At 35.3% G+C, this 26,329-nt stretch overlaps 3 protein-coding genes across 7 annotated transcripts; 2 read left to right on the top strand and 1 right to left on the bottom strand.

The window, feature by feature from the left end:
• The first annotated feature begins 1,764 nt into the window (after positions 1-1,764).
• Positions 1,765-8,798, top strand: LOC8276695 (peptidyl-prolyl cis-trans isomerase CYP63). 5 transcript variants are annotated; one of them, XM_048378387.1, is made up of 14 exons: positions 1,765-2,023; positions 2,187-2,284; positions 2,387-2,441; positions 3,149-3,237; positions 4,243-4,267; positions 4,378-4,416; positions 4,501-4,618; positions 4,865-5,025; positions 5,171-5,540; positions 5,650-5,777; positions 5,875-6,088; positions 6,187-6,528; positions 6,664-6,702; positions 8,247-8,798. In XM_048378387.1, exons 2-14 carry the CDS (start codon positions 2,207-2,209, stop codon positions 8,602-8,604), a joined length of 2,016 nt encoding a protein of 671 aa, XP_048234344.1. In that variant the 5' UTR covers positions 1,765-2,023; positions 2,187-2,206; the 3' UTR covers positions 8,605-8,798. The 5 variants fall into 5 exon arrangements, with proteins under 5 accessions (XP_048234344.1, XP_015575854.2, XP_015575852.2 ...); XM_015720366.3 differs by having other exon boundaries at positions 1,770-2,023; positions 6,622-6,702; XM_015720367.3 differs by having other exon boundaries at positions 1,772-2,023; positions 2,196-2,284; positions 6,622-6,702.
• Positions 8,799-9,462: 664 nt separating this feature from the next.
• On the bottom strand, positions 9,463-11,541 carry LOC8276696 (2-methyl-6-phytyl-1,4-hydroquinone methyltransferase, chloroplastic). The gene is made up of 3 exons (XM_002520910.4): positions 10,783-11,541; positions 10,331-10,637; positions 9,463-9,873 (listed from the first exon to the last, which is right to left on the bottom strand). The coding sequence occupies exons 1-3, from the start codon at positions 11,346-11,348 to the stop codon at positions 9,718-9,720; spliced, it is 1,029 nt and encodes a 342-aa protein (XP_002520956.2). The 5' UTR covers positions 11,349-11,541; the 3' UTR covers positions 9,463-9,717.
• A 10,545-nt stretch (positions 11,542-22,086) lies between these two features.
• On the top strand, positions 22,087-24,768 carry LOC8276698 (ammonium transporter 2 member 5). The gene is made up of 3 exons (XM_002520912.3): positions 22,087-22,762; positions 23,318-23,603; positions 23,886-24,768. The coding sequence occupies exons 1-3, from the start codon at positions 22,163-22,165 to the stop codon at positions 24,437-24,439; spliced, it is 1,440 nt and encodes a 479-aa protein (XP_002520958.1). The 5' UTR covers positions 22,087-22,162; the 3' UTR covers positions 24,440-24,768.
• Positions 24,769-26,329: the final 1,561 nt, after the last annotated feature.

The raw sequence follows: 26,329 nt of genomic DNA, 5'->3' as shown, positions 1-26,329 counted from the left end.
TCAAAGTGAATGCAACTCAGTTCAAGCAAATGGTAGGAAGTTTGATGTATTTTACAACTACTCGACCCGATCTCATGTTTATTGTAAGTTTTATTAGTCGTTTCATGGAAAATCCTACAAAACTACATTTTACAGCAGCAAAAAGGGTCTTAAGGTACTTAAAAGGAACTATAGATTATGGTGTGTTTTACAAAAAGGGAGGAATAAGTGAATTAGTGGCTTATATAGACAGTGATTATGCTGGAGATAAAAAAAAAAAAAAGAGAAAGAAGAAGTTTCTAATATCATTCCTCTTCCATTAATTGATACTTGAAGGGGATTTTAGATGGAATGAAAGAACAAAAAATGGATTCAATTTGGGAAGGTTAAATTTCTGAATCACTTTTTCAATAGTATGTTCCAAGTTCCTTTAGATAATGAAGATCTGGTTTTAGGTTATGCTTCAGGAGGATAGCAAGAGCACTTCAGGTTACGTGTTCATGATGTATGGAGGAGCAGTAGCTTGGTCATCTAAAAAGCAGCCTATTGTTACTTAGTCAACCATTGAAGCAGAGTTTGTAGCAGCAACTGCTTGTGCTTGTCAAACCATTGGATGAGAAGAATTTTAAAAGATATTGGTCATGTGCAGGCTGATTGTACCACAATAATGTAGGATAATACTTCAACCATAAAGCTGTCGAAGAATCCAGTTCTACATGGACGTTGCAAGCACATACAAGTGAGATTTCATTTTTTTCCGAGATCTTACCAAGGATGGAGTAGTTGAGCTAGTTTTCTATAGCTCTGAAAATTAGCTTGCCGACTTAATGACTAAGCCTCTCAAGTTAGATGTTGTTGAAAAGCTTCGTGAAAGGCTTGGTATGTGTACTGTTGCGGATTTGAATTAATTACTTAGACAATGAGTTCAAGGAAGGGATTGTTAGGAATCTCCTAGTTGACCTCTTCATACGGTTTGTTAGAGTATTTTTAGCTAATATGTTAGTCTTGGTTGTTAGTTGATATGTTAGTTGACCTCTTCAATTGTTTTATATTTTCTGCAGTATGTTTTAATACTTTACAATATGCCTACCTGTTCTATGATTATTAGTTTTATTTTATTGTAAATATTTTCAATTGTGAAATTTGATTTTAGTTTTAAAATTTTTTATATATAAAATTTAAAATTAAATTAAATACACATAATAATATTTTGATGAGAAATATATTTGATTATATATCATATAAACTAATTGAGCTCCCTTTTTCAGTTTATTAATTAATGTACTAATTTACTTATATAAATTAAAAGTTTACATACATTATTTTGTAAAATTAAAAGTTATTATTTTAGAAACAAATATTATAAAATTAAACAATTAATTTTATTGTAATATTTACTCTATTGTATAATTAAGTGATTTGATTCTATAAATATAAACAGTATATATAATTAACTAAATTAAATGGTAATGTATTATATTTGAAAGATTTTAAAGTAAAGAATATTTGAATATCAAACAGAGTATATCAAAAGTATAAAAAAAGTAAAATTCTAAATATCAGAAATATTTTTAAAAATTTGATTCATGAAGTTAATAATGTAAAGAATTCACACTTTAACATTAAAAATTAGTTTATTATAAAAGTATAAATACTGGCAGAAACACAATTCAATGCTAAGAAACAGAAATAGGTATTATTTTAGAAAAAAAGAAGATAAAAAATAGGATATCTAAAGCGAACATTGGAAACGCTTAGACCCACGGTAATTACCCCTTTTTCATGAATAAACCCAGAGACTGCGCTGGGATGGATTCAATTACTGCCTTGGGCTAGGGCAACAAGTGTGCACGTGTCGAGCAGATAATCGATCAACCGCAGCAAATATTTATCCTTGCAAAGCAGGCGAGTTTAACTCTGCAATCTGGTTAACTAACTCCACTCCCTCTCAGTTCGTTCACTTGTAGTTCCAAGCTCATGATTATTGCAGCCGCTTAAGATCTCAACCCGCTATATTAGATTCCAATCTCGCACTTTACCAAAGGTTTTCCCTTGAAATTTCATATATGTTAAACCTACGTGTGTACTTCCGTGAACCTTCAATTGAAGAATTAGGGTTTAGGGTTTTGTGACTTCTGTTGAATGCATTTGTTTTCCTCAATAACCTAACCGGATAATGCATGTACTGACTTCGAGTTTCGTTTTAGTGTAGCAAGGAATAGGAGAGATGAGCAAGAAAAAAAATCCTCTTGTATATTTTGATGTATCGATCGATGGAGATCCTGTTGAAAGAATTGTGATTGAGGTAATGCAAACGACCTTTTCTTTTATTTGAAAGACTATGGTGTTTGTTCATTGTGTATTTCCATCTAGATATTAGATAACTTTTCTCTTTTTAATTTGACAGCTTTTTGCTGATGTTGCTCCCAAAACTGCAGAGAATTTTCGGGCACTTTGTACAGGCATGTTTAACTTCTCTGTTTCAAATTTACAATTAATTTCAATAGTTTATCCAATAGTTAGCTGGACCTCTGCCAATTTATGTTGTCTAGTCATCATTTTTGCTTCCAATATCTTGTGTTTCTCGATGTCTTCTTTAAAATGTTTTCTTGGTTCTTCACTTACGGCAATGCTGCATCTATCAATTTTTATTTTTATTCAAAAGGGGTCCAGAAGGATTACTATTATATGTCCCTAAATATTAATTTTCAAGCTTTGTCTCCACAAAACAACGTCAATTTTCTCGCCGGACCTATCTAATTCATCCCTCCCCTCCCCCCACAAAACAAAATCAATTTTCCCACATCACGGCCCAGAGGTTCTTTGTTCCATTGAAGGCCCTCAAACCTCTTCTGGCGGCTCTGTCCCTTGAGTGAAAGGAATGTCTTTGGCTGCCAATGTGCTATGCAAATCATTATTTTGCCAAGTCCGGATAATGCTATGTATTTATTTCTTGCATGGCGACCAAGTCTCTTCATGCTATCACTGCAAGTCATTCTTGGACAGTGCCGAGCCCCTTCATGCTATGACTTGCACGATACAAGTCCAGGAAATGCTTTTGGACACCTTGAGAATGATCCACTATTTTTATTGGCCTGAGAAATAAGTTGCTAGTTGCCTACACAAGTAAAATTGGATGTTGACAGTAGTACATCATGGTCCATTGTAGGTGAGATGGGCATTGGAAAAACAACTGGAAAACCTCTTCACTACAAAGGTTCTTTTTTCCATCGAATCATCAAAGGATTCATGGCCCAAGTAAGTTGTTTCTTTCCACTATCAAGAAGTGTCATCATCAGATAATAAGATGTTGTTGATGGATTTTGTAGCATTGTGAAGGCTAAATAATGCTTCTCCAAGTTGGCATCTGCCTCAAAAAATGATCCCTCTCTCTGTATTTGCTACTCGAATCATGTAGATGATTTGGGGTTTGGGGGCGTCTTTGCCACAAAAACCTGGTCCCATTTGATACTGGGAACATCCATTAATTTTCATGAAATCATTTTTTTAAGCGGGTACCTTGTAATCACCATAATTGGTGTTCATAATACTTGTTGACTTGATACTTCAGACACATTTTGACAACTAGTACGGAAATTTTTGATGTATTTGAAGTCTTGCATTTGTTCCTTGAGATGTTCTAATAGTTGGTAAGTTCAATGTTCTTTGCATAATCAAGGAACAGCGAGACAAGCATAGATTGATTGAAAATAGCATTTATCAAATATCTTGGTACTTGTCTAGAAGATGTTATTTCATCTATTTCCACTGAGTAGCCATACAGCTCTTATAGAAAAAAATAGGCCAGTGTTAGAAATACAATGAACATTGCAGTAAGTTGTAGCTTACTTGATCCTTGTCAATATACTTTTGCACAACTAGGTGGTCATTATCCATTGAGTTGTGTTTGAAGCTGCCATGTGCTTAAGCGAAAAGCAATTAAGTTGCCATAACATTTATTGGAATTTTAGGCACCAAAGTTTCTAAAAACAACTAAAAGTAGTTTTGTGGTAATTTTGGTAAATATCACTGGAGCAAAGTATGTTACAACAATCTCTAACAGATCCACAGTCAAGTCTAAAATCAACTAAAAGATAGCTTTGGGGTAATTTTGGTAAATAGCAGTGGAGAAAAGTATGCTACAACAATCTCTAACAGATCCCCCTGGTAGAATCGTTGCAGAAAGTTCCTTGTTTTGTTTCCTTTCTAACATGTTCATCTGGTTGCTAGCACATTATTCACATATTTTTCTTGTCCTGACAGGGTGGTGACTTTTCGAAGGGAAATGGTACACTTTCTGATTTGATAAAATTTCAGATGGTCTATTAATGTAATTAATCTATGTTACCTCCTTACTCATGCCCAAACTTGTAAGATAGAGCTTTAATTGATTTGCAGGCACTGGTGGGGAAAGTATATATGGTGGGAAGTTTTCAGGTAAAGTTAATAGGCCATATGTGTGCTTGCATGATGGATTAGTTTCTTCATTAGTTGTAAATTTTTTTATGTTCCTCTTTTCAGATGAGAATTTTATTTTGAAGCACGATGGAGCAGGTTTTCTCTCTATGGCAAATAGTGGTCCAAACACAAATGGTTCTCAGTTCTTTATAACTTTTAAGCGCCAGCCCCATCTTGATCGGTATATGATCTCTGCTGCTGTGCTCATATTTCCATTTGTTCATTGGATGAGCCACAATGAAGGCAGCTTTTGCATAAACCTTCAATCTTTCCAATATGATTCAAAGCTATATTCTTCTATTAGGGAACCACATCTTTACTGCTGGGATGTCTTGGGACACAGTGCTCATATCCAGATATGCTTTAACTAATAGTAAATTTAAAATGTTCCAAGTCTGATGTGTTCTCAATTCTCAATATATGACAGGAAACATGTCGTTTTTGGAAAGGTCATAAAGGGAATAGAGGTTGTGAAAAGAATTGAACAGTTGGGAACAGCTGATGGCAAACCTGTCCACCCTGTAAAAATTGTAGATTGTGGTGAGACTTCTGAAAATAAAATTCAGGATACTGTTGGCAAAGATGCAGGTAATGCTTGGGTATATTTAGGTAGTGATGCGAGTATTTTTTTTTTTTTTTGACTTGTGTTTGCTTTTATTTTCTTTTCCGCCTTTTCCTGGAGCTTGTTCCCAAACTTCTCGATACGTGCACGGTATAATTTAGTTTTGTACAGGAAAGAAGAAGAAATCAGGGAAGGTTCCTTTGTCTGATAGTAGTTCTGATGAAAAAAGTAGAGGAAGACTAAAAAAGCATAGAAGAAAGAAAAGGAAAAGGAGATATTCTTCATCTGATTCTCAGAGCTCTGACTCTGACTATGATTCAGCTTCTTCTTCTTCAGAAGATTCTTATACTGCTTCGTCTTCAGAATCAGACTCAGAATCAGATTCCTTGCTGTCTGATTCAGTTTCATCTAGTGATGGAAGGCCTAGGAGGAGGAGGCCAGTAAAAAGAGATAAACACCAGCGTGGGAAGAAGCAGAGGGATAGGAGAAGGGAGAGGAAGAGAGTCCGGCACGATAAGCGATCAAGGCGCAAGTCTAAATGGTCTGGTTTTATTTTTTGTCCAACCTCTTCAACTTTGTTCTTCCCTCAATGTTCTTCTGGCTGGTGTACTTGTTATTGGCCTTATTTATAATTGAAGGTTTGGTTTCAGGAGTTCCAAAAGTGCCAGTGATATGGAAAGTACTGGTAGTAGTTCTGATGAAAAAAATGTCGGTCGTCAAAATTCTGCTAAAAAATTTAATAACTCAACTTTTGCTGAAAAGAATTCGAAGAATCTTGGTATACTGCTGTCATCTCCTCTAATTATCTTTATATGTGACTGATTTCATGGGGTTTGAAATGAATCGTGTTATCCTTTTTGCTTGCAATGCTACAGTTGCTAGGAAAAAATCCCCAACAAGTATCGTAGGGAAAGAGGTTGTCACGGAAAGGGATTCCAAGCCAAAGAGAACTGAGGAAAACTCATCAAATGAAGAAGGTGAAATGTCTCCAAAGAATGATGAGCATGTAAACAGTGGGCACGGGAGGGATTCTAATTTGGAGATGACCGGTAGTCGTCGTTCTAATTCTGGCAATTCAAGCAAATCAAGGTTTCTGCTTTTGTATTCTTGTGCTCTAGTTTTTTGGGGGTTACATTATACTGCCATTCTAAGATATAAGAAATTGCATATTCATGACTAAATTACAGGAGTGTTAGCCCAAGCCCCAAAAGAAGGCCAGACAATAGTCGTAAAAGCGGTGAAAGCATGAGCCCTGAAAATGTTCCCCGAAATCTGAGATTGAGAAGGGACAGTCGAAGCCCTGCTAGGAAGTCTGGTCATAGAGCCCCTGAGGCTTCTAGATCTAACCATGACCAACGGTTATCACGAAGTCCATCTTCAGATGGTGCGCCCAAGCGAGTTAGAAAAGGACGTGGCTTCACTGATCGTTATTCCTTTGCACGCCGATACCGCACTCCTTCTCCAGATAAATCACCTTGGAGGTCCCACCATTATGGTGGAAGAAATATAAACGACAGAAACCGTGACAGGTAATCTCACTGACATGTGGTTAGAGGAAGTTTCCGTGGGTTGATCTGTGAATATATTGTATTTTTGCTTGTTTCGCTTTTCCTCTTTTGAAGGTATTCAGGCTATAGAACTTATTCTGAAAAGTCACCTCGTAGGCGCTATAGAAGCCCACTGAGAGGCAGGAGCCCCTCCAGGTTCTCCCTCCTCTCCATCTTCAGCATTCTTTATATCATTTCCTGATTTGTCCTTGAATGTTGTGCCCCATCCCTTGAGATGAATACGGGTTTAATGGAACATCCCTAGGGGTCATAACCTTATCTGCCATCAGGCATGTAGCTATGATCACAGAGATTTCAAGCCATTAGAAATTCTTAAAGCCAGGTTTCATGTCATTAAATTTTGGGTTAATTAGAAAATGCCTCGTGAGAATTGACCTGAAAAACACCCAAGTCCCTGCTGTTTTAAAATCAGCAAATTTAGTCCTTCAAATTGGTTAATAGCCATACTCCTTACTTCTTTATTTATAAAAATGTGGAAGTTACCTCACATTTTAGTTTTATGAAATTTGAATTGTACAACATGTGTCACTTAAATTGTAAGATCACATGCACTTTAGTCTATGATTATTATATTATAGAACACTTAAGTTCCTAGATTTACTTTTCAAGGATACTTTTTTAAGAACTAATTTGCAAATTTTGAGATACAGGTACTAGAGTGTCTTTTAGGTCAAACCTGAATGGGCATTCTTAATTAACCCTTAAAATACTTTTACCTGCTCTTTCTTTTTCTTTTAGTTTTTTTCTTTTGAAAAAAAAAATAAATTTTGGTTCAGTGTAGATTCTGCTCCCAATCCAATCAAGCCATGCTTAATTGTGATTACATCTCTTCTAAGGAACTAGGAAAGAAAACCTGGTGAAAACAAATCTCAAAAGGGATGCAAGTATAAAAAGAAATTACTATATTTTACATTAAGAGGAAATGGAATACATTATTGAACTTGAGGCTTGACATATTCGAGTGGAAAGAAATGCATAAAAATCATACTTTTTCCTTAGTCTTTTGACTGTCCAAGAGACTTGAACGCTTTGATATAGTTGGCTCCTGGTTTTTATTTGTATTGAAGAAATCTTTTGTGTTTAGCAAGAGTACAACGGAAATAAAACTTGTACAAGTCCGTAATGTGGCCCCTTTAATTAGAATGATGGTGCTGCCTTATCTGTACCGAAAATTTCTTTCAGGCTTAACAAGAGTAAAGTGGGAAAGTCTCTAACGTGGCTTGTTAATTTAGCTACAAGTCTGTAATGTGGCTTCTTAATTTAGAGGCAGTGCCATGCTTGTTTTAATGCATCTTAAGCCTCCAAATATTTTGAGTAGACTATCTACTTGGGCCTTGATTTAATGCAAATATAATGGATTTCTAAAGGTAATTCTGATCCTTAAGGACTGCTGCCGTAGAGTCACTTTTGTCAGCATTTCAAATTGGAGCAACCTTTTCTAGGATTGGATGGTAGTCTAATTTATGCATGTGCTATGTGGTTGATAAGCTTATCAGCATCTTGCTGTTGAGTGAGTTTAATTACACTAATATGATTAATTATCAATCAGAGATGTAACTTATCTTTCACATTTCAATTTCAATATTTTCTTGTTATGACAACTAGGATGCTGAACTCTAGTTATGCAAACAGATACGCTATTGTGCACGACCAGTAATCCACATTACTTTTCTTTATAGATATGGAAGCCGCAGAAGCCAGAGTCAAAGCACTTCTCGCAGTCCAGGAAGTCATCATCGCCGCCATAGGGATCAACGCTGGAGCCAGAGTCCAGTTCGCAGTCCTAGTCCTAGAGACAGGAGACCTGCCATAAGTGAGGGTCTGAAATCTCGACTGGGTCCCCGAATGGATGATCGGCGCCCTATGGACAGAGGAAGATTAAGGTCCAGTTCCAGGTCTAGGAGCAGCGGATCTCCTGATGCTGTACCACCGAAACGTCGCAGCAGGTCGGCTAGCAGGTCTAGATCGAGCTCGCCCTCGGGACATCGGGGTTTGGTATCATATGGAGATGCAAGTCCTGATTTTGGAAAAAAATAGCTTTAAGTTCTTTTAGTCTTGGGAAAATACAGAAACCTGCACCACGTTGAAATGCAATTAGCAGTTATTTTAGCAAGCTTATCCATCTGAATTGATTGTGAATTTTCATAATGCATTTACCAATTCTCGTTTGTGTTTGGTGAACACGTCTGGTAAATGAAAGCTGAAATGAGGTAATTCTTTCTTTTTGAGCATATCTAGTGCATTTATGGGATAACAGGAGGTGATGGGGTTTCTCCCTTTTCGGCTTGTATTAGTTGACCAGGCTTCCTGAGTCCATGTAAGAATGACCTTGTGCCTAACTAGTTTCCCGCTAAGATTTGGTTGCAGCATTGCGTATCTGCATTAGCTAGCCATAGATTCTCTGTAATCCATGGAGGATTGTATGAATGAAGATGCTATACCCGTGGACCTGTCTTCATTTTGGACATTTGTGTTAGTTTGGGTCTCCAAGTTAACAGGTGCTTGTAGATACTGGATTCTATCTTAATGTACCAGATTAATAGGCTTCTCATTGCAGTTTCCACATCATTCGACTTTGACTAAATCAAAAAACAAATGGTAGAAAAAGTAAGCACTAATGAAGATTGTTGTCTGGAATCCCAAGAAATGATATGTTCCAAAATTTGTAATTTCAAGTCCGCCCTAATTGGTACACAGTCTGGGACCCTCTATCCAATTCCAAAGCATGGGCAAAATTCTTCTTCAGCTGGTTGTTGAACTTGGAGGTCAGTGGTATCAGGCTTCCACTCGCATTCTTTCCAGTCCATGTGGTGTGGATATGTAAATTCATGCGTTGCAGCTGTAATAAAATCATATTTTCATGCCCAAGCAATCGGTTATTGCAAGTCGTCAACATTTGCGGTAGATGTAAAAACTTAATTTCACAAGCAACAGAGAACAATTTTACAATCCACTTCTTTTTCTTCCGTTTATACAAACCAAAGGCTGCATCTAGAAGTACGTTTACATTACTGGTGAGCTCCGAGTTTGCTCAAGAAACTTGGGTAGTCAGAGGAGGTGGAAACTGTCTAAAATGTTCAAAAGAAAAGATGCGTCCAGAAACCGTGAATGAGTGGTAGCAACTCTAGATCTGATCTACTCAAATCTGTTTTAGATTGGTCTACCTTTGGGTACAATTTGATCTTTGAGCCACATGTAGATAGGGACCAGCACATAGTACGTTGCTGCCATGGCACCCAAAATAAACCGCAGAAAGAACACAAATGGGTTCACAGGCTTTGATACATCCTCTTCCTTTGGACCAAGCTACAATGAAAGAAACAGCACCAAGAATTATTTGAGATTGTGAACAAACAAGAGGCACAGGCAATGCTTGCAATAGCTGCTAATCAAATTAACACTAAGCAAAGTTACAAGCAGAGAGCATCACTGGCTTCCTGGAGTCTTTCGAATTAGGTTCATCCTTAATAATTAAAACGTGGTTGGAAACAGAAGAGATCCTGCTATTCCAATTATTTCTTTTCAGTCAGTTGCAATATCCGTTCTCACCCTACTCAAAATCACAGTTCCAGCATCACAAACAGTGGACAAACTACATTTCCAACTGAGGTTTTAAATGTAGTTTCACTAACATGGCAGTGAAAATGGACAACTGCATACTGCAGTCCAGATGCTGAATCATGCATGACAACCATGAATGCGGAGCTAAAACAACACAATGCTGGTGTAATTTTTATGCAATGAACAAGTTAAGAATAATAACCTGTAAAGGAGAATCTCCAGAAGCAGGTTTAACACCTGTTACAGAACATCCCATGATTAGTCCGTGCCTTCGAACACCGCGATACCATTTTGGGCCAATCCTCTTCAACTGAACATCCTTAAACCCGGCCTTTTGGAACCATTCAATGTATTCTTCCTCCTTTGGGAACAGCATCCAAACATCTGCAAAGAAGCGGGACAGCCAAAATGTTGGGTACACTGGACCAATTAAGCAGGCCTTTCCTCCTAGTTTCAAGACCCTATATGCTTCCCTGATGCCCCGTTGCGGATCTGGCCAGTACTCAATACTGAGAAGAACAATTGGTAAGTTCCATTACTAGGAAATTGACTGAATTCCAATATAAACATGAGGATATATTTTTCTCTTGGAATAAAAGGCGATGAATTCAGATCAAATAAAAGGCGATGAATGTAATAAAAGAGAAAATTTACCTCCCAGCAGACACATATCTGTCTGCATAGTCAGTAGGAAATGGCAGATCTTCTGCATCACCCTCAATGATCTTACACTCCTTTAAAGGCTCCTTTTGCTTGGCCTTTGCAAGCTGATGAGGAGATTGATCAAGAATTGTAACATTTTTAGCATCCACATGCTTAACAATGCCCAGAGTAGTGAAACCAGTGCCACCACCGACATCTACCACTAACATATTCCTGTCACTAAGATCAGCAGGTTCTAATGCATCGTCTCTCATGTCTTCAGTCCAGTGGCCCGGGTTTATCACATGGTCATATACAATGGATAGGAATCTATAGAACCAAAAAGCCTCTTTCTTGTGCTGGATAAATCTAGGCTGAGAAGCTGGCCTAGAAGCTGATAAACTGCACTTAGGTGCTATTATTGTTGTTTTCAAGATTCTAGAACTAGATGTTAAATTCACTCTAGGAAAATGCTTCCCGTTAAAATCAGAACCCGAAAAGCTTAACCCTTTATGGTTTGTGCTTTTGATTCTCATGAGAGTTAGATTTTCAGCTCCATTGAGCATCGAGGAAGCCATGACTTGAGTAAAAAAAAAAAAAAAAGAATACTCGCAAAGGAAAAGAAATAAATTTGGAGATTTCAGAGGAAAACCCACTTGCAGATGGCCAGATGTTTAATTGGTGGTGGTTTGTTGTTGAAGGAGCAGTGATGTGGCTATGCATGAGTCGACCATCAAGTGCAGCGTAGCAAGTTCAGATATAAGGTTGTAATTGATTCCTTACGAACAGACAAAACCTCAGACCTAATTACTATATAAACTATTGGCTGAGGACCTTTGAGTAAGTTTTTTCTTTTAAAAGGAAAAATAAAAATATTTTAGATTTTGCAATTTTTGCAGTAGTGGTTGAGAGTCTGAGGCCAGCAAAATAAAATGAATTTTCAGCCAAAAATAATTAAAAAATAGTAAAATAAACTTATTATGAAAAATTAAGTTCTCAAAATTTTTAAGGGTCCCAATGTAGATTGAAAATAATATCAATTTTTTTTTTTTAGAATGGATAGTGATTTTAAGGCTTATTTTAAATACAATATAATAATTTCAAATTATTTGTTGTTAACTGTGATTTATTAAGGTGATTATGTCTTATTTTTATGGTTACCAACCTCACAATCTCTGGCAAATCTTAGCTATGGATAACATAGATGATTAAGTTGATTATGTTTTGTTCCGTAATAATATGTTTAGCAAAAATAATGGTGAGGTAAAGTAAGATTTTATAAAGTAAATGGAGGTAGGATTTAGAAGGTAAAATAGAGTTTTTAGTTTTATTTTGTTTGGAAAGAGTTAATAGTAAATGACGGTCTTAGAAGGTAATTTAGGATTTTTTAAACTATAATTTTTTTAATTTACTAATTTGGTGGATTGAGATTTGAAGGGTTTTTAAAGGTTTTAAAAATCTTTAAAATATTTACCTTCCAAATAATACTTTATTCACAAACAAGAGTTGAAAGTTCCAATACTTTAAAATCTTTCAAAATCTTAAAAAACTTTCATCCAAATGGGTTTGTAAGGTAGCTTATTCATCGGTTAAATGGGCTATAGATTTAGATAATGATCTTGTAATCATAGAAGCTCCTCATCATGTTGTTTTGCCATGTCTTATTAGTTTCTTTTGCCAGAAAATTGAAAATTTCATTTAAAGGTCATTAAATATCCAAGCAGCAAAATGTCCCTCAGTTGAGGGGTATGTTAGAAATGTAGAAAAGATGATAATGGTTGTTTAGTACAAATTTATTAGGAAAATCTATTGCTTTATTGCAACTCCTTTTAATGTGCTTAAATGGAGCGAAAATTAAAGGCTTTAAAGATTGTTTGATAAATATATGTTGTCACTTCATTTCATACCTTGGTTGGAGGGTGTTTAAAGACACGGTTGGTGAGGATTCAGAGTCTCTTTCAAAGAGGATATGAGAGAGGCTTAGGCTCTTAGCAAGTGTGATAGCCTTGAGTAGAGCCATGGCTTCAACTACTAGAGGAGTGCTACAGCGAATACGCGTTGAGTGACCATCAATAAGCTTGCCTATATGATCATGACAGATGGTTGTTATGCTAGCAATCGAAGATTTTAACATTAAAAGCACCATCCAAGTTGATCTTAAGGAAATTTAGGGGTGGTGCTGACAAATTGCAATCTTTTTGTTTGCTGGTACAAATCCTGTTGTGCCTCTAGGCACTAGGCTTGTTAACGTAATCCATCATAGACTTTTTAGCTCCATAAAGGGTGTCCATTAAATTTGGGATGGAGCCTCTAAAAAATAACTTGGTTACATGATTTCCATATTTCCCAACATAAAAAGTTGATTTCCTGTATGAAATTTCGAGCATGGTGGGGAAGGCAATACCTATTTGACTGCTTCCCACCACTTAATAAAAGAGGAGAAACCAAAGTTGTTGAATTGTAACCTAGATTACTAACAAACCAAGTTCTAGAAGCATGCATGCATAAAAAGGAGGATGTGTATTGTGGATTCAAGATCATAGCCATATATATGGCTAGATGGGTTAATTTGAATACCTTTCTTTGAAAGGTTTTCCTTGAGAGATCTCCATAAGAAGGATTTCATTTTAGAACTAATATTCAGGTGTCAAAGGTACTTCTATCTATTATTGTCTTTATGTTTTAAAGTGTCTAATTATTTTTTAATTCGGGTGTCCTTTTCCTTCTTGGGAATCCTATAAGCTGAACGAATAGAGAAATTTGCTAAAGCTTTTAGGTACCATATCAGCTAATATGGGGTAGATGCTAGCCTAATAAAAATCTTTAGAATAGCCTTGTGGTCTTCTTTTATGAAAATGGATTTGATATAATTCTCATCCTATCTTCTCGTTCTGTTAATAATTAAATCTAAGACTTTAAATTTATTACATCTATCTAGTTATTGCATTTTGATTCTAAAGGATTTAAGAGTGGACACCTATGGATCGAGCCAGGTATTTGAGCCATTGATAATGTTCCATGTGGTTCCTTTCTCTAAAGCATGTTTAATTATAGGATGTTATTCCATATCCAAAAAGAATTCTTTGCTTTCTGTTGAAAGCAGCATAAAGAAAAGCATAGAAGAAGGAGATCACATGGAAGTCTCAAACACTGCACAGGCAGAAAAGCCTGTGTAGGGTTATTCCTCACATACTTCCAGGAAATGGAGCAACCATTCCTGTCAAAGGGAAAGGCCACTTCAACCTTTCCTGAATTAGAATGGGATGTTAGAAATAGGTCTCAAGGTAGCCATTGTATAGATTAGGCTACCGTTGCAACCATTGTATATATAAGCAAGAATAACTAAACTGTAAAATTAAAATTCATATACTCAATACAATATACAATTTATCATCTTAAAAATCAATTAGTATCAGAGCAGATTTAAACCTGTGTGCTCATCATCTATCCATCATTCCCTTCAACAAAAAAGAAATTATTTCTTAGCCATGTCTCAAAATGACAAACTAACCAACATAACACTGAAAGGCAACTCAAATTATTTTGAATGGTCAAAATCAGTGTATATTGGCCTCAGCGGTAGAATAAAGTTGGGGTTCATCATTAGAACTAAACAAAAACCAAAGCCAGAAAAGTCAGAAGCTCCAACAGAAGAAGAGTTAGAAAAAATAGAGGAGTGGCAAACGATAGACCATATGGTCATGTCAATGATCACAAACACCATGGAAACACAAATTTTCCGACTCTGCATTCTAATGGAATCATTAAAGGCAATTTGGGAAAAAATGAAGGGGTTATACGACCATCAACAGAACTTTGCACATATATTCAAACTCAAACAAGAACTGTCACAAATCACACAGGGAACAAAAAGCTCTTTGGAATATGCAACAGAAATTTTAACCAGATGAGAAAAGTTGCAGAATTACCATCCGCCATTAAAAAACCCAGAAGAAATATAAAAAAGAGCAGAGCAAGACCTCGTGTACACTTACCTGGGAGGACTGGACTCAAGCTACGAAGGCTTGAGGTCGCAGATCCTCCTGTCAACAGAGCTTCCTAGAATAGACGTTGTGATAGCAAATATCCAGCAGAAAGAGACTAGAAGAAGCACGATGAACTCAGCCCTCGATGTCACAGACAACCGAGCATATACCACTCAACGAGAGCAAGCCTGCCAGAGGGGAGGACCTAGCACCATCGAGCGATGTGACCACTGCAAGAAGTAGGGCCATCATCGCGATGGCTGCTGACATCTCCACCCACAACTAAGGCCGTCTCGAGGGTGGGAGAGCTCTGGAGGCGTGAAGAAAGGGGGAAGAGGCGAGAAGGAGAAAAGGGTCGACGGACAAAGCAGAAGAGAAAACCCTAATAAGGGGTTAAATTTGGGAAGCAGCAGGTCGGGTGCTTATAACGGGTCTGAGGGTTATGAGCAAACCCGACCTGACTTTGACCCAGCTGACTCGACCTAATTTCAATCTGGATCCAACCCTGACCCGACCCGAACTCGACCCAGCAGTTACGGTCCAACTAATTACTGTCTCAAATCCAAGCCCTGGTTCAGCATCAACAACCTAGGGGTCAGGTTCGGTATCTAATTCATTTAATTTTGTATCACCATTTTTAAAAACATGCCAAAATGCTTGGGTTATTGATTCCGATGTCTCTAATCACATGACATGGGACTCAATAAAATTATAAAATTTCCATCCCGCTAAAAATTCCCAACATGTGATAGTTGCTAATGAAAACAAAACCCAAATTCAAGGTAGTGGCACTACTACGCTACTTAATAAATCTCTAAAAAATGTTCTGTTCTTACCTGACTTCAAGTCCAATTTATTGTCAGTTGGTAAAATAACTAATGATTTAAATTGCAATGTTATTTTTTCACCATCTTTAGTAATGTTTCAGGATCGAACTATAAGGAAGACGATTGGTGAGGAACATTATGATAATGGACTATACTATCTCACGGACTCCACCAATCAATGTCTTGTGTCGACAAGACCATTCGATCAAGGCATGCTAATGCACTTGCGTTTTAGGCATCCCTTCGACCACGTCTTGAACAAACTTTTTTATTATAATTTAAATTCCAGTCATTGTGATACTTACAAATTTTTGAAACACACTCGTCTTCCTTTTTCACTATTTTCCCATATTTCTGAAAAAAGATTTGAATTAATTCATTTTGATGTTTGGGGACCTGCACCTATTACATCTTATAATCATTTTCGATACTTTGTCATATTTATTGACGATTATACTCATACTACTTGGGTCTATTTGTTAAAAGGAAAAAATAAGGTGTTTACATGCTTTCAAGAATTTTTTAACTTTATTAAAAATCAATATACCGAAAAAATCAGAATTTTTCGTTCTGACAATGGCACTGAATACATAATCAAATTTTTTTAGAATTTTTCAGAAAGGAAGTCATCCTTCATCAAACTACTTGCATCAATACCCCGGAACAAAATGGGGTCTTAGAAAGGAAAAACAGACACCTTCTTGAAGTCACCCGTACCCTACTTTTTCAAAATAATGTCCCTTCGACCTATTGGTTTGATTCAATCCTCACTGCCACATACCTTATCAACAGATTACCCAGTGCCAAATTAAAAAACCTCAATCCTTTAGAAATCCTCAAAGGAAGAAAAATCGAGTTAGGACACATTCGAGTCTTTGGCTGCACTGCTTTTGTCCATCTTAAAAGACTTGACAAATTTGATAAAAGCTCCGCCAAAACCTTATTTTTAGGATACTCCATAGGAAAAAATGGGTATAAATACTAGGATTCCCTCACTCATAAAACTTATGTTTCCAGGGACGTATCATTTCTAGAACATATACCCTACCACAAGGAGAATGACCATCATAGTACTACTCCCAACCACACTTATAGGCCACACAAATTACTATTTTCGTATAACTATGTTTTCTCTGATAACAACAGTCCCAATTAGGACAATCACCCAGAGGGGAAGCAACATCTCAACTTAAGGACAATTTTTTTAGGGGGAGAGAATGTGACAAGCAGCAAAGAAATCAAACCTCCTCAGGAAGAAATTGTCTTAAGAAAATCCACTCGACTAACCAGGCCTCCTGTCAGGTTAAGGGACTATGTATCCCATAAGGTATCATATCCAATTCAACAATTCATCACTTATGATTCAATGTCACATCAGTATTAAGCCTATCTAGGAAACATCACCGCACACACAGAACCCACATCCTTTTATGATGCAAACACTAACCCCAAGTGGTGCAAGGCCATGAAAGAAGAACTGTATGCCCTAGAAAAGAATAACATTTAGGATATTGTCCCCCTACCACAAAAAAAAATTGTAGGGTGTAAATGAGTATACAAAATAAAATTTAATTGTGACAGATCAATTGAGAGATACAAGGCTAGATTAATAGCCAAAGGATTTACACAAACCTATGACATTGACTATCAAGAAACTTTTGTACCAGTAGCAAAAATGAATATTGTTCGCATTTTATTATCTATTGCTACTAACTCAGGATGGAGTCTATTTCAAATGGATGTTAAAAACGCATTTCTCCTAGGGACTCTAGAAGAAGAAGTCTATATGACTCTCCCTCCAGGTCACAGGTTCACATCAAACCCTTTTTTGGTATGTAAACTGAAAAAGGCAATTTATGGACTAAAGCAATCTCCAAGAGTATGGTATGCCAAGCTAAGCCTTTTCCTCTTAAATATCAATTTCAATAAATGCACTTCGAATTCCTCTATGTTTGTAAAACACACTCACACGTGCACTATCATTATTCTTCTATACGTGGATGATATCATCATAATTGGTAACAATAATGAAAAAATTGAAAAAGTTAAACAAAAATTAGAAAAGAAATTTGATATCAAGGATCTAGGTCAACTATCATACTTTCTTGGAATAGAAATAGCCAAATCAAATAAGGCTTGTTTCTATCCCAAAGAAAGTATGTACTCGACCTTTTAAAAGAAACTGAAAAACTAGGAGCTAAACCTACGAACACTCTAATGGAAACTAATGTTAAACTTAATTTGGAGGATGGTGATCCGTTAGATAACATAGGACATTATCAACATCTAGTAGGAAATTTGATCTATTTGACTGTCACTAGACTCGATATTTCTTACGCAGTAAGTATGGTAAGCCAGTTTATGCATGCTCCTCACATTAGTCATCTAAAGGCCATTGATAGGATACTTAGGTATCTCAAGAGAACCCCACGACAAGAAATCTGGATGAACAAAAATAACTCTAACACCATAATTAGCTATTATGATGCAGATTAGGTATAAGACAGTGACAGAAAGTCAACGATAGGATTCTGCACCTTCGTAGGAGGAAACTTAGTAACATGGAAAAGTAAAAAACAAAGCATAATGGCAAGATCAAGCATAGAGGTAGAATATCGAGCCATGGCATCTACAGCAAGTGAACTCACTTGGATTAAGCAAGTACTCCTTGACATGAAAATAGAATGTAGATAACCTATGTAGATATATTGTGACAATCAAGCAACCTGACACATTGCATCCAACCCAGTATTTCATGAACGTACCAAACACATCGAAGTTGATTGTCACTTTATTAGAGAAAAAGTACAATCAGGAGAAATTGAAACACCATTTGTCAGAAGTCATGATCAACTAGTCGACATATTTATGAAAGCTCTCAACAAAAACAATCATCAAGCCATCCTTAGCAAGATGGGTTCCATCAACCTCTACGAACCTACCTTGAGGGGGAGTGTAGAAAGTAGCAGAAAGAAAATCATAGAAGAAGGAGATCACAAGGAAGTCTTAAACACGACTGTGCAGGCTTATTCCTCACAAACTTCCAGGAAAGGGAGCAACCATCCCTGCCAAATGGAAATGCCACTTCAACCTTTCATGAATCAGAATGAGACGTTAGAAATAGGTCTCAAGGAAGCCGTTGTATAGATTAGGCTACTGTTGCAACCATTGTATATTTAAGCAAGAACAACTAAACTGTAAAATCAGAATTCATATCCTCAATACAATATACAATTCATCATTTTAAAAATCAACACTTTCCTTGTGATTAGAAACTTACTCGACGGGAAGTATGTCTTCTTGAGGATGCAAACTTAAAGCTTGAGGATTCTGAATTATCTTCCAACATTTTTTACATAATAGAGCCTTGTTGAAAACTTTAAAATCCTTGAATCCTGTTTCTCCTTTATATTTGGAGCGCGTCATTACTTCACAACCAATCCAAGCAATAGGTTTTTTATCAACCTTGGAACTCCAACAAAATCTTTAGATAATGTTATTCATATACTTATAGAAGGACATGAGAAGAATAAGAACCAACATTGTTTATGTAGGGATAATCTTCAAGGTTATTTTCACCATGACTTCGCGATCGATGTGAGATAGGAGGGCGTGTTTTCATGACTGAGCTTTTTATTGAAAATGATCATTAATAAAACTTAAAGCATCATTTTTGGACTTGCCCTATATGCTTAGAAGACTAAGACACCTTTCACCATAGGTCCCATTTTAAGAATATATATGATAATCTGTTTGGTGTAAGGGTTCATTCCTCTGCTAAAATAAACACTTGACTTGCTTAGATGGCTTAACAATATTGATTAAGAATGTTCATGATGTTTGTCACCTCTAGAACTGTAGCTAAGCCATATAGAAGTGTATCATTAACAAAAAGTGTGTGATAATTTAAGACACCTTCTGTTGATTTGGAAACCTTGAAAAGTACCTATGGAAGAAGCATCATCAAATAGAAAACATAAAATGTTAGTCATAAAAAGGTAAAGGTATGGGGACAATGGGTCTTCCTACCTGATGCCTCTAGAAGGGGTAAAGGGTTTTAGATGGTGAGCCATTAATAAGGATGGAGGGGAATTTTTGACAAAAATCCATTTTGGTGAGATTTTTTCAAGGAAAGTCCACCCCACTTTTGTAAGATTTTTACATGTTAAGCTTGATGGTTAAGTGTTTCTTTTGTGGTATTAGTTAATAAAGTCATCCAGCCAAAGTTTTATATTATTGATAATGAGTTTAGAAAGTATCTTATAGGTGCAATTGCATTAACTTATTGATCTAAAATTAAAATAGGAAGGGTTTTCTAGATTCTGGGTTTGGATATCAATGCAATGTTGGTATTAGTTTTTAGTTCTTTCAATAGGAAATCAAAGTTGAAAAAACTTTGAAAATGTTTGCCAACTATATTCTAGTTTTCTTAAAAGTGACAACCTTGGTAACCATCAAGCCCATGGGCCTTGTGGCTTCCTATGCTAAAAGCTGCAACCCTCACCTTGTTCTCATAAACTAGGGTATAGAAGGAAGTGTTCATTTCATCAAAATCAGTCCTAAAAGTTGCGGCCTAATATTTTATGTTATTTAAATAATTTTATTTACAATATTATAATATAATTAATGGATTTATTTTTTAATTGAATAATAATTTTAATTCTAACAAATTTATAACTAATATGTCAATTAACAAATTATTTTCTTAATTAAATAGTAATTTTCTATTTTAAAAATAGTATATTAATTATATCAAATTAAATGTAATTAATATATATCAATTAATAAATTAGTAAACATTATTAATATTAAACAATATATATTAATTATTTATTCTATTGATTCGTTATTATATATATTTAATTTAATATTAGTCAAATTTTATAATATAAATATTTTTAAAATAAAACATCCATCTTAAATTTTACAAGTTAAGAAAAAAAATTATAATTAAAATAGCAGCAAACTGTATATCACTCAAAGAAAATTCAACCTAAGTGGGTCTAGTTGTCCATATTCAAATTCAACTTGGCAAAAGCATACGGCTTCTTTTATTTCCTCAAAAGAAATAACATATTTAATGAGAAAATTAATCTTGAAGTAAATAAATTATTTTCTAATTGTTCAGTTACATACCTAAAATCATTTAAGATTTATTTTATAAGTTTTAGAATATTCTGAAAATAGGAGTTTTCATAATAAAAAATGTAAAATAATAATTCATCAAATTTCATCTTTTTACTTATAATTAAAAGATTTATATTTTTCACCTATAATTTTTTTTCATTATTGAAAAATGAGTGTTGGAAAATCACCGGTCTTTAAAAAGATATTTTGTACATTTTTTAAATTCATGATAATATGTTAATAGTATTTATAGCTAAAACTTCAATTAGTTTAAGCAACTTATTGGCCTTTTAAATTACATTAATCCTATTAAAATTCCAAAGGTTAATTAACTGAAATATATATATATATATATATATATATATTATTTTATCCAAATTTCAAATTAAATGAGTTAAATTTTATATGTTTTGGCACTTAAATATTATATATATTTGAAAAATAATAATTGCAACGTCCTTAGTATTAATTTGCTAAGCAAATTGAATGAATTTTCCTTAAACTTGTTTGATGAAATGAAAAATGTTATGAGAAGTTGTTCACACAAAGATGCAAAAGAGAAGAAGGGAACTTAATAAAAAATAAGAAATAAAAACCAGAGGTGGAGGAATTTGGGCTGATAATGGGACATAAACATGTGCCCATTCCTGCCAAAATTGGCATTTCTTTTGTCAAAGAGCAAAAAATGGACACGATTAAGAGCCTATATATTATATTATTCTTCTCATAGTTTAGAGGGATCCTTTATCTTTACTAACTAAATCCAGCCTTAGATATGAGCTAACAATAATCCATTTACGTACTATGCTAATTCCCAATTGCCTAATAGCCAATAACCTAGGGAGCATAAAAAATGCAACTAAAATTCCAACCCATTTTCTTGGCGGGGATTCCATAGCTAAAAGTCTGAAACTTATAGTTGTTAGATTCTCTACAAGAAATGAGATCCTCAATTTTACTAATATGTCACCATAACATGATCGACTTTTTGCTGATCTATAACATATAAATGAACAAGCCCATAAAAATCTTATTTGCTCAAATTAAGTACGTCACTAATTCCTAATACCCTTTGGGAGTATCTAATTACCAAAGCAAGTATGGCAACAACCCATTGCTCTTGGCGGGTTTCCCATTGCTAAAAACTCAAGCCATTGAATCATCCGCTTTATGAAAGAAAATGACATCCTATAATTGGACCTATTTGATCATTACATGACAAAGTTTCCTAAACTAAGAACATAAAATTATGGCCATTAAGCAAGTTCACAACCAGCTAACTAGCCAACAATACGGCTTCTTTTACCTATATATATGTGCCTATCATCTTCTCTGATGACATCTCATTGCTGGTAGACACTTTGTATGTTGTTCACGTCAAAAGACTTGGTAGAAACAAACATTGTTCTCAATCTTGCCTAGCTCAGCTCAGCTCCTCCCAGCCCATCTCAAATGTCTACCCAATGGAACCTCCCATCTGGTCTGATGCCTGACGATGCTAGCCCAGACTGGTTGAGCAAAGCCGACAATGCATGGCAGCTCACGGCAGCAACTCTAGTGGGCCTCCAGAGTGTACCGGGCTTGGTAATACTTTATGGAAGTATAGTGAAAAAGAAATGGGCTGTCAACTCAGCATTCATGGCCCTGTATGCCTTCGCGGCGGTGCTGGTGTGTTGGGTTGGCTGGGGATACCGGATGGCATTTGGGCACGATATGTTACCTTTTCTTGGGAGGCCGGATGTTGCAATGGACCAAAAATATCTATTAGGCATCGCCTTTCTGGGGAAATTTCCAAATGCAACAATGATATATTTTCAGTTTGTATTTGCTGCTATAACACTGATTTTGGTGGCGGGGGCATTGCTTGGGAGGATGAATTTTCATGCATGGATGCTGTTTGTACCCCTTTGGCTCACCTTTTCTTACACAATTACTGCTTATAGTATTTGGTGCCCAACTGGTTGGTTGGCTAAGATGGGAATTATAGATTACTCTGGAGGATATGTTATTCATCTTTCATCGGGTGTTGCTGGTTTCACTGCAGCTTATTGGGTAACTATACTTCACTCTCTCTCTCTCTCTCTCTCTATATATATATATATATATATATATATATAACGTGATAGATGACTGAATTGGCAACAAAAAAAATATCTCCTTGCAAATCAAAGTACTTTTGAAGCTAAGAACCTTATGACACTTAACAAGTACACGATACTCACTGTTCTTCTTGTATACCCTGTCAAGTATTCACGTAGATTATTACATGCAATGACTGCATAAAAATGTTTGACAAAAAACAAAAAAGAAAGAGAACTGCGCATTACAAATATTCTTACAGGATCAGAACCCAAATGGAATTATTACATATCGGAACAAAATTAAATCTATTAGCTAAACTGGTAGTTTAGGAGATGTACATTTGATCGGTTTGTAAGGATGGTGTATTAGTGTAACTTCACCAAAAACAAAAAAAACAAAACAAACAGGTAATAGAAAAGACTAGAATCAAATAGGCTTTATTAGTTCGAAATGATGGAAAAGGAAAAGGTTATGAATCAAACTTTTCCATGGTGCTAATATGGTTACATGGAATGATGGGCACAGGTAGGGCCAAGGGCAAACAAGGACAGAGAAAGGTTTCCGCCAAACAACATCCTTCTAATGTTGGCAGGTGCAGGACTACTTTGGATGGGTTGGACTGGTTTCAACGGTGGAGATCCTTATAGTGTGAGTGTAGATGCATCTCTAGCTGTCCTTAACACCCATGTGTGCACTGCTACTAGCTTGCTCACTTGGCTCCTTCTTGATATTATTTTCTTTGGGAAACCCTCCATCATTGGAGCCACACAAGGCATGATTACTGGCCTTGTTTGTATCACCCCTGCTGCAGGTATTATTCGAACCATCAAATACATCTTCCTGTTAATTTTTTCACAAGATGAAAAAAATATATATATATTAATAAAGATATAGGGTTAGGGTAGTGTTACTGAGTTAAAAGTTTAACATTGAACCTGAAACAATGTTCAAATTGCTTTTAAAATAACAGGTACGTTTTGTTTTTTTAAAAAATAAATAATAATAAATTCTAATATCAATTTATACTGATAGACAGTTTAAACATGTGAAATAAATCAAAAGTTGAGGTTATGGAGTTATAATTTGTGAGCAGGAGTTGTGCAAGGTTGGGCAGCCATACTAATGGGACTGATGTCTGGTAGCATACCATGGTACTCTATGATGGTACTGCACAAGAAGATATGGCTTTTAAAGCAAGTAGATGATACGATGGCAGTATTCCACACCCATGCAGTTGCTGGAAGCTTAGGAGGAATCCTCACAGGATTTTTTGCAGAGCCAAAGCTAAATCGCATTTTCTACTTGGTAGATGGTTGGGAGCATTACATAGGACTTGCCTATGGCCTGCAGACAGGTAGAACAACAGCAGGATTCAAGCAGATGGGAATTCAATTGCTAGGAATATTGTTTGTGATTCTAACAAACATATTCACAACTAGCGTAATATGTTTCTTGATAAAGTTGGTAATTCCTTTAAGACTTGCTGATGACGAATTGCAAATTGGAGATGATGCTATACATGGCGAAGAAGCCTATGCATTGTGGGGAGATGGGGAGAAGTACGAGTCAAAGCATAATTCTGTTTTTGAAGATTACCCTCAAGCTGTTCCTAAAGGTGGTGGTGGTGGTCAGGTTGAAATGGCTTGATATGATTTGGTTATCAACTTTACATAAATTTGCAAGATGATCATGGTAGGGTCTCAAGGCTGGATACATATGGCTTCAACTTTGAAAGTGCATTTCAAAAAGACTTTGAAAAGTGTTACCTTTTGATTTGCTATATTTCTATATTTTTCCCATTTTTCTTTTTCTTGTTTTCCTTTCTTTGATCACTTAAAATTGGAATTATAATTTGGTAACTCCATTGATGAATATAATTTCATGTACTGTCATTATCAACTGTAATAAGACTAAACCATCTTCGCTAGGGTTTACTAGCGATTGTAGTGCTTGAGCGTTTTTATGTCATTTCTATCATTTTGCAAGCAAGTAGCGTTTGTATTCTGGATCATAACACTACTCTGACGTGTCAAGATTTTGCTGAGGTTTTTAGTGCTGGGGAAATTCAATAAACAGAAGTAATATAAAATAAGATAAATATTTAGATAGACCATCTCGAGTGAAGGTCTACCTAAATAAGTAACTGCCACACAAGAACTTCTGATGACCCACAGCCAGGCCATTGATATCAAGTCTGCTAGGCAAGTATGCCGTTATTTGCAAATCAAGTGGTGAATTGCATATGCATGGGCCAAAATTCGCGTTTGATAATTCCTAGCAAGGAAAAAGCAATCAATTCAGATGGGTCACATCCAACTCAACCCCATCATCTTTTGGACGACCCATATGTTTCATGGTGTGAAATGAACGAGGTATTCTGATGATTGAGAGCGCTTCTGGTCTAGACCCTGCTTCCACAATTTATGTTTAATTATATAAATTGTCCAGTGCCAGAGAGAGAGAATCATGCGAAGATGTCTAAAGAAAGCAGAAAAAGACAGCATTGAAAGACACTTTGCTAACAAGAAACCCATTTGCTCAAATATGGAAACCGCACCTTTTGTGGTGGCCGCCTCCACCTAATACCTGACGGATATACATTATTTTTATCCATTCAATTCAAATGCCACCAAATAATAGAATAATATACTATCAAATTAAAAAATTATCCTCATTTAAAATCTTTATACATTGATAATCTATCGGGACGGATAGATGACAGACAAAGAAATTTAAACGCTAAATAAAAATATTATCAGACAGATTGTAACAATTATTTTATTGAGTAAAGGAAATCTTCTGTAACACCTACAATTTCATGGCTTACAATAATAAAACGGTCCAATTTATCTCCAAATTCTGAAATGAAGTTGTCAACCAAATTATCAAAGACAAATTGACAGCTGCATGCGTCATTTGTAAAAAATAAATATTTTAATATAAAATATTAAATATCTCGTGACAGAACCGTTTTCCTTGTGAAAAAAATAATTAAATAGTTTCTTTTGTCATTTAAATCTCTAAATTATGATATCTTAATTTAGGATAGAATTAGATATTGTGAAATAAAGTTGTAATCCTAGTAATTTATATTACGAAAATAATATTTACCTTATTTTAAAATAGTAAGTATAGATTTTGATGCCCACTTTTTAAGTTAATTTAATTTACTACTAAGCTAAGACATTAAAATAAATTTCTTTTTCTATCAAAAAAAGTAAAAAAGAATTTGATATATTACTGAACTTCATTAGACTAAACTTTCTGTGTTGATGTCCTAATCCAGTAATTATTGTAATATAATAATATTGTGTGCAGAAAAATTAGTTTGTAATCAGTGGATTCTTATATAAAAGATTACTTTATTCTTAATTTATTCAAACTATGCATATTTGTAGGTTCTAAACACATCTAATTTGAATATTCTTTGAGTAAAAATGCTTTTTATTTCCTTCATATTTTTATGATTGAAAGCTAAATTAAAAGAAATTGTTTTTCACTTGACTTTATTTTTGTATATCAAATTAATATATTTTT

This window comes from Ricinus communis, chromosome 1 (genome assembly GCF_019578655.1).
Source record: "Ricinus communis isolate WT05 ecotype wild-type chromosome 1, ASM1957865v1, whole genome shotgun sequence".
In the NCBI taxonomy this organism is placed as follows: Eukaryota; Viridiplantae; Streptophyta; class Magnoliopsida; order Malpighiales; family Euphorbiaceae; genus Ricinus; species Ricinus communis.
This window is presented reverse-complemented; position numbering and strand designations above follow the sequence as displayed.